Source organism: Cynocephalus volans, chromosome 2, assembly GCF_027409185.1.
Source record: "Cynocephalus volans isolate mCynVol1 chromosome 2, mCynVol1.pri, whole genome shotgun sequence".
Lineage (NCBI taxonomy): Eukaryota > Metazoa > Chordata > Mammalia > Dermoptera > Cynocephalidae > Cynocephalus > Cynocephalus volans.
In genome coordinates, this window is record NC_084461.1 from 107160981 (window position 1) to 107176239 (window position 15259).

At 35.7% G+C, this 15259-nt stretch overlaps 1 protein-coding gene across 2 annotated transcripts in view; it reads left to right on the forward strand.

The window, feature by feature from the left end:
- The first annotated feature begins 8463 nt into the window (after positions 1 to 8463).
- SRFBP1 (serum response factor binding protein 1) overlaps positions 8464 to 15259 on the forward strand; it is a 61214-nt gene continuing 54418 nt past the window's right edge. Inside the window, exon 1 of one of the 2 annotated variants that reach the window (XM_063087164.1) lies at positions 8464 to 8573. In XM_063087164.1, coding sequence (XP_062943234.1) covers positions 8538 to 8573 — 36 coding nt within the window. In that variant the 5' untranslated portion in view covers positions 8464 to 8537. The remainder of the gene's footprint in view (positions 8574 to 15259) is intronic. The other variant, XM_063087165.1, reaches the window with a different exon arrangement.

Here is a 15259-nt window from a genome sequence, read left to right on the forward strand (position 1 = left end):
GCTGTTTTCTCTAACACTACTCCTTACCAGTAAAACAGCATTGAATTTCTTCAAAGAGAGGCTAAGTGACCTGCTCATTTTAATTCCCCATGCTCTACATCTTGCCTCTCTCTTAGTCTTGATGGACAAGTAGCCCAATGTGTTTGCTGTAAACTCCTTGCTCCTTGATGGTCATGTTCAAATTAAAAATATTTTCCTTGAATAGGTTTTTACACCATTAACTTTAGTCTCTCCCAAATTGCTATCTTCGAATTTAAATATAACTAAGAGAAATTTCCTTTAAAAGTTACTCAGTCATTTACAAATCCATAAATATCCCGGTATTTTCAAACCCACTTCTCCCAATATATTAAGTTTTATGAATTTTGATTTTTGCCTCAAAAGGCCTCGCTTCACGTTTTAAAAATTTCAATAACTTAAGAGAACCACCATCTTTGTGTGGAAGATATATTGTAAAAATTAAAATGTTTTAATTTCTATGCCTAATATTTTTGGAAACTTTAAGAGTTTATTTTTAAAAAATCTTTAGAAGCTTTATTCCATTTATAAAATAGAATTTCTTTTATTACCTTTGTTACTGGACTCAGGTCCAGCTGCCACCCCAGATAAAGAAAGACCATTCAGAAGTCAAAAGTAGGTGAGGGTAGGAAGTCACCTTTTATTCAGGAATACAAGTGAACTGAGGAGATGTGTTCAGCTAACCTATCCCTCTGGTAAACCTAAAGGAGAATGGCCAGACTAAAGCCACCTCAAAGACACCTATTTATTGAGGGTTTTTTAAAGAAAGGGCTGAGCGAATGGAACGTGGGGACCGAAAAGCAGGAGAGTGTGTGAGGTGCGGGTTCTCCATACGAGTAGCCAGGTGCAAGGTCTCCATCTGGTTTTTACTCTTATCTTTGCTGTTATCTCAGGGTCCTGCTGGAGGGGTGCAATCAGCATAGCTTTATTGATTTCTTCTTTGGTTTCCCAGCATCTGGCTAGTACATGCAAGTCTGCAAGTTTGCAGCTTCAGGCTGGCTGGAAAACAACTTTACCTTTATATAAATAATGTTTTCTTGCTCCATAACCAAGCTTCGAAATATCAAATAACCATGGGAAAAGACACAGCTCAGAAAAATGTATGCCAAGAAAAAAAATTGTGTCCTTTTAAAATTTGCCTACAGCTCATGAAGTTTTAGGTCCCAACATGGATTCAGTCCTGCTCACTTCAACATCTAGATTTTATTTTAACTAATTTCTTCCACTGGGAATTTTTCCCCTATTCCACAGCTTCCTATTGAATTGCCACCCTTCCTTCAAAAGTGAACTCAAACCCCACCTCCTTTGGAAAGCCTTCTAGTCAAATTGCTCTTCACTCCTCTATAATATTCCATTAGTACTTTATTTTCTTACTACAACACTTAATAAAGTCTGTCCTGGTATTAGAATTATTTGTTACTACTCTATATAAGTCCATTGTGGACATGGATAATGTCCTCATCATTTTTACATCTCTTACTGAACCTAGCTCAATGCTTTGCAAAATAGATGCTTGAAAATGTCTATTAAAGTGAATCAAAGCCATTCAGTGTGTTAAAAATAAATATGTACTGGGTTTTTTGTTTTTGTTTTTTTTTTTGTCTTTTTCGTGACCTGCACTCAGCCATTGAGTGCACCGGCCATTCTGTACTGGGTTTTAATAATGTTTTCTGAACTAGCTTTAAATTATTACGGGCTTTCTTGCAATAATCTTGAGCCTATCCAGGGCTAATTGGTAAATAATTAAAAGATGTAAATCATATATATGAATGGATTTATAGTTTATGAAGTGCCTTAGCTCATTAATTACTGAAAAATCAATAAATATTTATTGAAAATAATTATTTATTGGATTTTTCCCAGAAAGCACAAAAGAATGGCATTCTGGTTACAAATTATTGATATAATTCATACATCATATCATAAAGCTATTATAAAACTGCCACCAGTAATTTTATGACAAGAGACTTGGACTGCCACTTTATTACCTCTGTGACATTAGGCATATCTGTTATTCCTAAGATATGAATTCCTCATACATACCAATACTATTGCACAAAGTTACTGTCAAGATCAAATAAGATAATGAAAATAATAGCAGTTTAAATTATTGAGAGGTAAATATTCATCAAGAATGCTATGCTGTGTTCTCATTTCATTATCATAACAATCCTATGGGACACATTATCATCCTCATTTTTACAAATAAAGAAACCTTGGCACAAAGAGCTTACATTATTTGCCCAAGGGACGATGGCTTTTAAGATGTAGAATTGGAATTTGATATCAGATAGTCTGATTCCAGAGCCAAAGCTCTTAGCCAAAATGCTAAATTGCTAGGTGTCAGCTCCATCCCTTTTTTAAAAACTGGGCTATATGTCATTAACTAGTTATTTCAAAATTTTAAGATCTAAAATTCCTAGAATAGAACTTTTCTTTAGATTTCCTGGAGATATAAAGTGACAAATCTAATCAAAACATTCCATAAAAATTCAAATAAAATTTAGGCAAAAAATAATCTATTAGAGGATTTAGTAAACATACTAGTTTATTGGTTTGCCAATTACCCACTACATACCTAGTTACACTTTTTAGTATGTTACCATAAAAAACTTTGAATCAAAAAAATCTGTTAGTGTTTCATTTAGAGGGTTTACTGTTGTTTAGTGAGTCACTTAAAATCAAAATTTGAAACCTTAAATGGTTAATCTTAGGCATTACAGAAATACAAGACCTGAGAGATCCATCTATTTTCCTTCTAATTCCGAAAATGCTATCACATGCCATTCATTTCAGTTGCTTCAACATTCCCAATTTCAGTTGAATGGGCTATTTGGAGAACAACACCGCCACCCAGGGGATAGAGGACTGAAAATGCAGAATAACTGAAAATTTTACTGCAGTGGTTCTGGGTTGTGGATGAAATACTCAGTTGTGTTGCAATCTGTCGTGAGTTGAATTACTAACAGTAGCTCAAGTGCCAAGGCTGTAAATGACATGCTAAAGAAAAATGACAGAATTCCCAATAGGAACTTCTCTTTTACCCACTCATTCAAGTAAAAGAGAAGGGTGTTGAGTTAAAAACCACCTTCTCAGTAATAGCCCATAATTTTCCAACAGCTACCATAGTTAGAACCTATATGGGGAAAACACCTTAAAGCAAAAACCAATGTGATCAAAGCAATCAAAACTGAAAAGGCAAATGGCAAAATTTAGTAACCATTTCTAACCATAATAAAAAAATCTCTTGGAAAACTGAAGAAAACTACCTGAATTTTATTAAACTATTCACCATAACAAATACCAAATGCCATTTCAAATGGTGAAATGTTAAAGCCATTCTCAATAAAATCAGGAACAAACTAAGGATACTTACTATCACTGTTATTGCTTAACATTGTTTTGAAACTTCTAGCAAACATAAAAACACAATAGAATAAAATAATTGTTATAAATACTAAAAAAGAGAGGTAATTATCTTTCTGACAATATGATTGCATACTTAGGAAATCCTCCTTCTTCCTTTCTGACCCCCAGAAAACACTTGGAAAAGTGATTGAATAACAAATATACCAAAAAAATTTCAGTTTCTATCTATTCTGGTAATAACCAGTTAAATAGACAGAAATGTAAGAACATATTCCATTCACAATTGCAACAAAAACCATGAGAATAAATTTTAAATTTTATTTTTAGTTAAAAGTTAATACTAATACAAGGTAAAAAAAATTCAAAAGGTACAAAAAAAAAATCCTTGGTAGAAAGACTTTACCTATATCCCCAGCCACTGACTTCCCCTACAAGAACAACAATGCTATACAAACAAGTAAATGTGGTGTGTGTGTGTGTGTACACATATCCTTCCTTCAAACACAAACAATAGCATACTATAACACACTATAGGGTAGTGCCACTTGATTTATTGATTATAGAATATAGCATGAAAAGCCTTTCATTACAGCAAATAAGGAGCTGATTGCATATATTTAAAGTATAGTGCCTTTGATTGTGTCCCCCCAAAACTTAACTCCCACTGTGACAGTGTTAAGAGGGTGAGAAATCCTGTTTTGGTAATTGAAAGGTGGGGTCATGAAGAGGTGATTGGATTGTAGGACCATGCCATAGTGAATGGATAAATAATGGTGGTCAGGGGTGTAGTTCTGAGATCTTTAAGAGAAGAGTTCATGAGAGGTTAGTTTTTCTCTGCTCTGCCATTTTCTGCCACGTGAGATACCTGGGTCACTGTCATCACCACCAAGACCCTCACCAGATATGTTCCCTGGATTTTGGACTTCCCAGCCTCTGAAAGTGTAAGCAATAAATTTTGTTTTCTTTATAAATCATCCAGTTCTGTGGGTTGTTATAAGCAACAGTAACAGACTTATACATATACAGTCGCATAAGTTTTAACATATGTTTACACTGTGATAACATTGCCAAAATTAAAATGATATATATTGATCACCCCCCAAAAGTTCCTCATGACCCTTTGTAATTTGTCTTTCCCATCCTGCTATCCCTCCTCATCCCACTTCCCTAAACAACAATAAATCTATTTTTTTGTCAGTATAGATTATTTTTTCATTTCCTAGAAATTGAAATTAATGGAATATTATGTTAAAAAGTTCAATCATACCAAGCACTAGCTAGAATGTGGAGCAACTGGAATTCTCAAATATCACTGGTGGAAATGTAAAGTAGTACAACCACTTTAGAAACAGTTTGGCAGTTTCTTAAGAAGCTATACATTCACCAGCCATATGATATATAGTCTTCTCCTCCTAGATCAATAGAGAAATGGAAACGTGTCTATGAATGTTCAGAGCAGCTTCACTTGTAATAGTCAAAATACAGAAACAATCCAAAATTCCATTTAACAGGCAAATGAACTGTGGTACACACACACACAAACACACACACACACACAATGGAACACCACTCAGCAATAAAAAAGAATAATTTACACTACAACATGGATAAATTTTAAAATAATTATGTGTAAGAATGAGAGAATTCAGGCAAAAAGAGTACTTTTCTATTTATATAAAATTCCATTTATTTATTGATCCAAAAAATCTTTGCCTAACCCAAGGTCACAAAGTTTTTGTCCTCTGTTTTCTTCTGGAAGTTTTAGGTTTTATATTTGGGCGTGTGAACTATTTTGAGTTGTTTTTGCATGTGATATGAGATATAGGCAAGTGTTTTGGTTTTGTTTTGCTTTGTTTTGCATATGAATATCCAACTGGTCAGGCACAATTTGTTGAAAAGACTACTTTTCCACTGCTGAACTGCCTTTGCAAATTTTCAAAAATCATTTATCCACATATGTGTGTATTTTTTTCTTGATTCTATTCTGGTTGCTAAATATCCATGTTTAGTTGCGGTCTACAAATATATGACTACAATGTATGAAAAGTACCAAGTTATAGAAATGGCAGTAATCCCACATGTTAAAAAAGGAAAATCCCACATGTTTGAAGTGATCGTGGATGGATTCTCAAGCAAAGTAAGTGTTATGAACTGAATTCCTCCCCCCCATTTCATATGTTGATGCCCTAAATCCCAGTGTGATGCTGTTTGGAGATAAAGCTTTTAAAGGAGTTAAGGTTAAATGAGTTCATAACAGTGGGATCCTAATCCAATAGGATTGGTGTTCTTATAAGCAAAAAAAGAGACACTGGAGAGCTCTCTCTCTACATACGTACAGAAGAAAGGCCATGTGAGGACATAGCCACAACAAGAAGGTGACCATCTGCAAGCCAAAAAAAAAGAGCCTTTACAAGAAACTAACCCTGATGGCACCTTGACCTTGGACTTCTAGCCTTCAGAACTGTGACAAAAAAAATCTCTGTGGTGTGAGCTACCCAGTCTTTGCTATTTTGTTATAGCACCCCAAGCAGAATAACACAGTGGGATTTAAGAAACTCTTAAGGATCCTGAAACAGAAAAAAAAAATCCCTACTGACTATGTTTGTGGACCTTTAGTTCCACTAGTTGGAACGCTGTATTAAAGAGGAAAAAGGCCTCAACATAGTTGCTTTCGATGATAATAGCTTTGTTTCTTCATACATCTGACAGCATTTAATTGATCCAGTTCAGCCTTTCAGGAATAAAAGGGGGAGGCAGTTTGATATGGTTTTTTCCAGAGAAACTTGCAGTCTAATTAATACAAATAATTATTGTTACTAGAGGAAATGTGCATAACTTAATGAGAGCAGGTTAGTAGAATCACCTTTGTATACAAACAAAATAATTTTTGAGATTGCAGCATCAAAAGAAGGAGGTAGGTTAACATTGAGGTGATAAATCTAGGACATATGATTTCATATTAATATTGCAAAAACAGAAAAATACTAGTCTCTTTAAAAACAGGAGCATCTAAAATTGCTGAGCGTTTATAATGTAAAAGAACAGAAAGTACAAAGGAATTTCAAATTAAAATAGACTATCTTACTACTATAAATATGAACTGCTGATGAGAAAAATTAACTTCTGTTGGGGGCTATGAAAGGAGATGGATGGGGGCTTAAAAGAGATGGATGGAATTTGACATGGTCTTAAAAACTAGTGCTTGAGAAAGCAGATGTGGTAGGGGAAGCCTCAGAGGCAAAGGAGAGAGCAGTGGCTACAGAAAGGAGGAAAACAAATGCTGAGCCTGAGGAGACTGTGGAGGCTAAAGAATTGAGGTTTTGGGAAGCAAGAGTTTTGATCAAGAGAAAAGGCTGCAAAGCCTTAAGAGCTACAGACAAATTCTGTATTAGTATATTTTCTAAATCATTATGGGATTATAAAATACTTTTCTCATGAATTAGAAGACACATTTTCCATAACAGCTCTACATTTATCTTTATTATTTGACATTCTTTCTTACGTATTTATATATGGAGTATCTACTATCCACCTGCAGTTGAAAATTCTCCTACCCTTCAAGATCTCAGCTTTAATGAGGGGAGATAGTCAAAGCAGACAATTGCAATTTAGTGTATGATCTAGTAATGGCAAAACTACCTTCAGGCAATACTAGGCAAACAGGAAATAAGCAGTTAATCCATTTCTACCCATTAAGAGAATAACAGTCCAAAAACACATTAAGGAAATACCAATGCAAATAGAAGTCTGAGCTGTTTTAAGTGGAGTATATATCAATGAATTAAGAGCACAGGCTCTGAACAGTGCAGATTTCTTGGACAATGCTCAGAAGCGGGCCTTGGTTAAATGTCCTTTGATCAGTCTTGAAATTATTATTTTATCTTTGAATTTGAGTTTTGTAAGTGAAATCCAATGGGACAATGAAACACATGCCAACGGCTTGTAGTCCCAGATCATGTGTGGTCCTGCCTCCCACAGCCTCCCCAGATGGGTTCTCTGCCCTCCTGCTTCCGTCCCCACCCAGTAATTGCTGCCCCCTTGCATCAGTGCATGCACCCCTTCCGGAGTCTTGGGGCAGGAGTTTCAGGTACCTTTGAGGGTCTGCACTGGCACCCCAGTATCCTTGTGCTTGACGGAGAACCAACATTAAATAGCAAAAATGCCATGATGAGTCAAGAGACACCATGGAAGAAAGAAACTTTTCTTTTTGAAAGAGGGTCCCGGGGTTTCATTTTGCACCAACCCCACAAATTATGTAGCTGGACCTGAAGTATTGTAGCAGTGGACAGCCCCAACATGGTAACTCTGGGCAAGACACTTGGCTCCTCTGAAGTCAGTTTCCCCATCGGTAAAATAAGAATAACAGTTCCTATCTCGTTGGATTTCTGTGAAGATTTTGGAGCTAATTCATACAGAGTGTTTTGTTCAGCACTTAACTCTTTTTAATGGTCAGTACTAGAAGATGTTAACTTTTATTATCTTATATTATTTAATTCGGATTCACTCCCTTATGTCTCCTCTGACTGTAAGTTAACATTTCAAAACAGTCATTCCCACAGGAAGTAGCAAGTGTGCCTCATAGTTTTGTTCCAAATGTTTATTACCTAAATTTAAACCTTTCTACGGTGTTCAGGAAAACATATACATGCCTCAGTTATAATGTGAAGCTGAAAAAAAAAGCTGTGAGCTTCTAACACAGGGTTTGTTAGAAGCGCAGAAATGTTCACAAATTTGATAGACAAAAAATCAGAGCAAATATGTCTCTCAAGTGCTTTACCCTTTCACAAAAGCTCTTTCTCCCCTCAAAGGAGACAAAAACGAAGGCCCCTATAACTCCGGGCCCAGTCTACAAAAGAACAAAATAAATCAACATCTTGAAAACCTAAGGTCTCAGCTAACAACAGCCGACACACCGCTCTCCGGGCCCCTGCCCGCGCCTGGTTTCCATAGGAACGCGCAATTCCGGCGCGTCACCCTCTGAGCCGGAAGTTGTTCTCCCTCAGTTCCGTTTTTCCACTACAAGCGTTGGCGCAATCCGGCGGTGGATGAGTTTTGGGCTGAAGGGGCCGCCGTTGAAGGGCGTGGTGACGCGGCCGTGGTGTGGCGGAGTTCACGTGCGAGCAGCGGCGGATCCACTTCCTCAACCTACCATGGCGCAGCCAGGACCCCTGAACCTGAATAACGAGGTAAGCGCCGAGGTCTGAGAACCTAAGGGGATGACTTTGAGAGCCTTCAAAAACGAGGTCCTCTGCGTATTTCCGACCGACGCTGAGCGGGGGCGGGGGCAGGGCATGCGGCTGGAAGAGTTTCTGGATGGGCCCAGGCAGATTTCCCGGACCTCGAGTTTGGCAACCGGCGTAATTCCCTTTCATGAATTCTAGGTGACTAGGTACGAGACATGTCTCTGGCTCCCAGACCCCGCGATTTTTTATCTATGGGGTTTTGGGAAGACCATTTAAACTATGCTCAGTGTCCTCGTCTGTAAAACGAAGCTTAGAATAGTACCTTCCTTACAAAGTTGTTGTGAGAATTAAATTAAGATATGTAGAGTGTTTGCACAGTGCCTAACGCTTAGTAAATTCTCAGTACACATTACCTGCATTTTGTTGACTGTCGAAAATGAAGGTGAGGGATTAAGAGCTATAGCTTCTAAGAAATTCCTGATCTTCGATGAGACCGTATACACTCAGAACCCTATTTCTTTCTGCATTTTCTGTGTTATTTCTCTGCATCCATTTACAGCAAAACTAAAAGAAAGAGTTGTTTATACTTGCTGTCCCTAATTCCCCTTGTCTGGTTCTTTTTTCAGTCCGGTGTCATCGTCAGACATTTGCCCTCACCACCACCTCCACCATAGAGTGTTAATGTTACCAGGCTACTATTTCTGCCATTTACCCCTTTCCAGTTTTTGCTTCTATTTGACAAACTAATAAGTCTTCTGAAGTCTTGAAACTGGAAAAGTGAGGATCAAATGAGGACCTCGCAGCTAATACAGCAAAGGAAGTTCTTTATCCTCCTTATTATGTGGATATATAAATGTCCACTATGAGCAAGTCACTGTTCAGATTATACAGTTGTTTAAGACATACTTTATATTTTCTAATAACCTGTATTCAGGTGGGAAAGTTTAAGTAACATCAACCTATGGTACACATCAATGTATGAATACCCCCCCCCCCCCAAAAGCAAAATGAAGTGAGTGGTATTTGTCTTTGGTCTTTAAGGATTTTACAGAGGAATTGTAGTTAAGTAATTATGTAAAGGGGAGGAAGGCATTCCGGGCAGAGGGACCAGTATAAGCAGGGAAGGGTGGTATATAGATCCCTTGAATGGTATAGGGATAGGTACTTCATTGACGCGAACTTGTGTGATGAAGTAGAAAATAAAACTGAAATATATTTACTGCCTTACTGTCAGATTTATGAGTCTAGATTTCAGTGGGCAGTGGCATACAGTGTTCCTTTGACCTAAAACTCCTTCTCTTCTCCTCAGTCCATTTAGTACTTATTCCCAGTTTGTCATTTTCTTAGGGAGACCATTCTTGGCTATTATTTACCCCTTTTATAAGGTTTTGTAGCCCCATTTAATTTTCAGCACTTGTGTATGTGAGTGTGTGATAGATTTCTTATCCCCTCCTCCTGACTAAATTTTTTCTTAGTGTGTATCCCCAGTATCTATCTGTTGAATGAATAACGTGAGGCATCATTTTTATGATCCTTAATATCTTAGGTTAGCTCTTCTTAACTGGGGTTTAGGGATGTATTTCAGAGGTGCTGTAACTGCCTGAAATTATGTGTAAATATGTGTTTATATGTCTGTCTCTGTGGGGGAAAAGAGTCCGTACATTTCACCAGATTTGCAAATGTTTATAAATGGCTGTGGTATTGTCTTTGAGATATTGTTACTCACAGCTGTGACTTATTTATAGGAATCCTCGTTTCATAGCTATAATTAAAAAATTATTTGGCATTCTAATTTTACAATATATTTAATTTCTCAGGATGTCTTTTGTGAAAATAAAAGCCTGCCTGCAGAGCTACCCATTATAGTATGCTAACTTTCAATGTTTTTTACTCTTAATAGTTCTATTCTTATAAAAATTTTCACAAGGATAAAGACCAAATACTTCCTGGCTCCGGGTTATTAAAATACATTTATTCTTGTGAAGTAAAGTAAAATTTTACCTTTACTTTTTAAATAATAAATTATTACTTTTTACTTCATCTTATGATTATTTATTGCATGTTTTATCCTCCCTGGTACTTTATGTATACTTTGAAGGGAGACTGTTTAACTCCTTTATTATAGCAACTTTCCTAACTTCTAGCATAGTAACTTGTCTGCAGATAATAATAAGTAAATATATATTGGGCAGATGAAAGTATGGTTACCACAACTTGTGTTAACTAATGTTCAAATGAAAGGGAAAAATCTCTTAAATGTAGACTTTTCCCTTTTGCCATTAGAACTAGAGAAGGAAGGATGCACAATTGAAAACAACAGTGCTTTAGCATTTAGAGAGTAAAGAATTTGCAAAACTAGACCTGGATTTGTTCTAGTCATCTGTTTCTTTAGGCAGTAGTGACTGATATGTAAAATCAGAATTAGGAGATGAAACAGTCTGGTGGAATACTTTAATTCCATAGGAGGGGCAAGGGTCTTTCTATAAAACTGACATTTTATTCTTTGATAGCAAATTACCAGAAAGACATTGAAAAATTACTTTTTTTTTTTTCTTACAGTAAAGGTAGAAACTAAAGTGCCAAAGAACAGATTGACTTTTCTGCACATATTATAAAAGATAAAAATGTCAAAAACCATGTTTGTATTGCTTATGAAGCTATAAAACTCCTGTGTCATAATTGGATGCATAGTACTTTTTAATAATTTTTTCTGAAATAGAAAATCAGGGTCCATCTATAAGGAGAGAACCAATTTATTGGGTTGTTAAACTCTTATGGAAACTTTTGCTAGGTGGCAGCATATGCTCAGTAAAGGTGAAGTTGTAGATAATCACTAAGCACTGTAGATTTCTTAAACTCTTTCTCATCAGAAATAAGAAGTATAATTTAATGGTAAGTTGCCATCCAAATGGCCAAGTTAAAGTCCTCTTTATAAAATCATAATTAATTTTAATGATGAAATACTTCAAACATATGCAAATAAACAAACAAATGTCCTTGTAATTCACTTTCTGTATTTAGTAAATATCTGTGCTTAGCTATATCTTGCTGTTCAAATCCACCCACCTTCTTTTCCACTTCACAGATAATTATTATTTGGTGTGTGTTTTTCTCATGTATATTTTTGTAATTTTAGTGACATATATATGTATCTATACCTGATGTATAGTATTGTGTTTTATGTTTAAACTTTAAATGTGTAGTATCATACAGTATAAAAGTGTTACATGTATCATTTTACAAGTTATTTTTTTCAGCAGTCGTCATTTTCAAAGTGCACATCTCCTGAATTGATTTAAAATACCACGTTGCTGTGTGCTCTATTTATATACAATATTTTATCTCTTGTGCAATACTTTATAAGAATGCTGCATTGGATAATCTTGTGCCTTGCCTTTTTATATTGTTGGAGCTGTGTCTTCTGGATAGATTCCTAGAAGTAGGATTTTTGTTAGGTATTGCCAAAGTTTCCTCTGGAAGGAGTATACCAGTTTGCATTTCTACCAGAAGTGTATGACAGTGCCTGTTTCCTCACAGCCTCACGAACAGAGTATGTTGTCATATATTTTTTTTTTTTGTATTTGCCAATCTGATAGGTAAGTAATGAATAGCCAGATATCTTAATGTAGTGTAAGAAACACAGATATATACTCAGATTTTCTTTCTCACTGCAAGCTCCCCTAAAACAATACTAGCTCTTGGAATAATTGTTTTGTACTAACTACAGATTTTTGTTACAGTTTAATTCAAATACTTTGTAAAGTCAGGGCATTACCAATAGAGCCTTGCTAGTTGACGATTAGCAGATAGCCAGCCAAGAGTCAATTCAAAGTAGCATTTAATTCTGTCTGTGGACCAAAGTCTGCTGTCAGCTTTGTATATCAGAAACTTGCTGTTATTATCGCTTCTCGGCCTTTTGGCTAAGATCAAGTGTAGAAACTTGCTGTTATTGTAACCCCAAAAGTATAGGTCATTCACTCAAAAACAAATTCACATTAAACAAAAGCATATAAAAGTGTAAACGAGAAAGCTAGTTTATTAAGAAATATAAGGAGTCTTCAAAAAGTTCACGAAATGATTCATATTATCTTTTAACTTCATTTTTCCGTGAACTTTTTGAAGTACCTGCATATATCTAACATAGATAATAATGCCAACATTGTAAAACATATTCTTTGCCTGTCTACTGATCATCATCAGCTGCTTGGAATATAGAACTACAAGAAGGGGTTTTAGTTGCATGATTCATTCTTGGGTTATGATGCATCTATCCCTGTAATTGAGTTATTCCAGAATAGATTGGGATTATCAAGTCTCTGAACTGGGGAGCCCTTTTTTTGGAATTTCCTCGAGTTGTACACTGCCAGCTTTTGCTTCTTTGTGGTTTCCTTTCCTGTGTTTATGTCGACTCTTCCCAATCTGTTCACATGGTCTTTTCCCGAACAAGTCTATTAGGTTTCCACTTTATTTATGATCACATTTTTGTACTGTCTATCCAAGAGGCATCCAGGTTGTTCGGACTGCTTTCAGATTTTACCAGGTTAACTCTTAGGGCATCTGTATGCCTGAGTTCTAGGTAACACTTCACCGTCCTCACATATATATTCTGTTTATAAGTCTTAACTCCTTTTCTTCTGACTGTCTTAAATGCATTCTTTTGCTGTTTGGAATCCCTCAGCTTGAGTTTATCGGTCTTAGTGGTGATGGCCTACAGATTTTTTTTCTTCAATTTCTGTCTTCAAGTTCTTTCCTTCTAATTCTCTTTCATTTTGTTTCTTCTCTGTCAGTATATTTTATTATCATGATTATGACTCTATTTTTCCCTCACTCACTTTATTTCCCATTTCTTCTTTCCCTCCCAGACAATATCATACTGATTTCACAGTTCTAACAGGGATAGTTCTGCTGGCTTTTGGTTGAAGAATTTGTCAAAGTGTACTGCCCGTAAGCAGTGCTTTGGCCTTCTGCCAATATTGGGTGTTTTAGGCCTGTTTGTTGTCTTCTGGGTCATCTGTCAACCAGTTTCATAATTTCTGGGTGACAAATGAATTGGCATCCTTTTAAATCTTAACTAAAAGGTCATCAGTTTTACAAAAATAAAGCTAAGTGCTTGGAGTGGGCAGTTGTGACAAAAGTTAATTTTTAATTCCATTTTCACATAAAGTGAATATGCTTTTTTTTTTAAGACACTAAACTTTTCAAATTTTTCTACTGCTTGTACACAGATAGTGAAAAACTTAATAAGGTAGGAAGCATTTTTTGGTATTGGCATGAAACTATATGAAGTATATATAAAGTATATGAAATATTTCCTTTGCTTTTAAAATTTCCTTATCCAGTAATGGCAAATATAGTACTTCTTAAAGTGGAATTTTAAAATTGGAGACTAGCTTTCCCATGATTGGAATGTAACCAAGGACCAACTCTGCCCACTGCTATTTATTAACTTTGGTTAACAGTGGTTAGCAAATATACAGTGATGTATTATCATCTCATGCACCTGCAAGGTTCAGCAGTTAGAAACGTTTGTTAATGTATTTAAATGCACAATTTATCATTTGCTATTAATTTATTTTATAAATGACTTTCAAAAAATATATCATAAACCTGTTATACTTCTGCTTAAGATATGTAGCAATTCTTATTCACTTAAACCTTATCTAAATGGCTTTTTATTTTATTTATGTAAAATATGATTTTTTTTTAACGGAGCTAACTGAAACAAATTCTAAAGAGGTTATCATATCCAGCAGGAAGGAAAACTGATTAAGTATGTATTCTTTTAATATTTAATTCATTTGAAACAGTGAATGAACAAGCGAGTATTGCTACAGTTCAGGTCATTTATTTAACAAATACTTACTGAACACATACGAGTACTGCATGCCATGCACTGTGTTAGGTGTTAAGGTGCAGTGCTGAGTAAAACCAGATGCTTGATCTTCATAGAATTTATAACGTCCTGAAGGAAAGACACATTCAACCTAATCAAATTAAAAATAAAATAATAAGGGTCATGATAAATTCTAGAGATACTGGTTACTCTTAAGTGCTTGTTTGTAATGGGGAATTTGTGACCCTCTCAGGGAAGCCAGAAAAACTTCCCTCAGAAATGAGAGTTTAGCCAAAATCAGAGTGAACAGATGTTGACAGGCTAACATGGAAAGAAGGAACATTCCTGCCAGAGGAAATATCAAGTGTAATGACTTTATGGTAAATGTGAGCTTGGTGAGGACAGGAGACTAAAAGAATGCCTTTGTGGCCATCCTAAGAGCAACTGGAAACCATTGGAAAGAGTTAAGTAAAGTGTGACATCAGATCTGTGTGTTGGAAAATTTTATTCTGACTGCATTATGTATAAATGAATGGAGAAGGGCAAGAATGAGTATAGAGATACCAGTTAACAGTAACTCAGCGAAGATTTCTAGAGGTCAAGATTGCAAAAATAAAGTGGTACAATTTAAAAGATATTTAGGAGATAAAACTAAGAGGACTTGGTTATACATTTATTGTGAAGGATGATGATGACCTTTAGGTTCACAGCTGAAAAGATTGTTTCGTTCTCTTTAATATGAAACACTAAAAAAAAAAAAAAAAGTGAGGTGGATCCAATCAGAGGTGAAGAACATGAGTTCAAGTACAAATTTGAGATGATTTTGAGCACACTCAAAAAGAAATGTCAAGCAGGC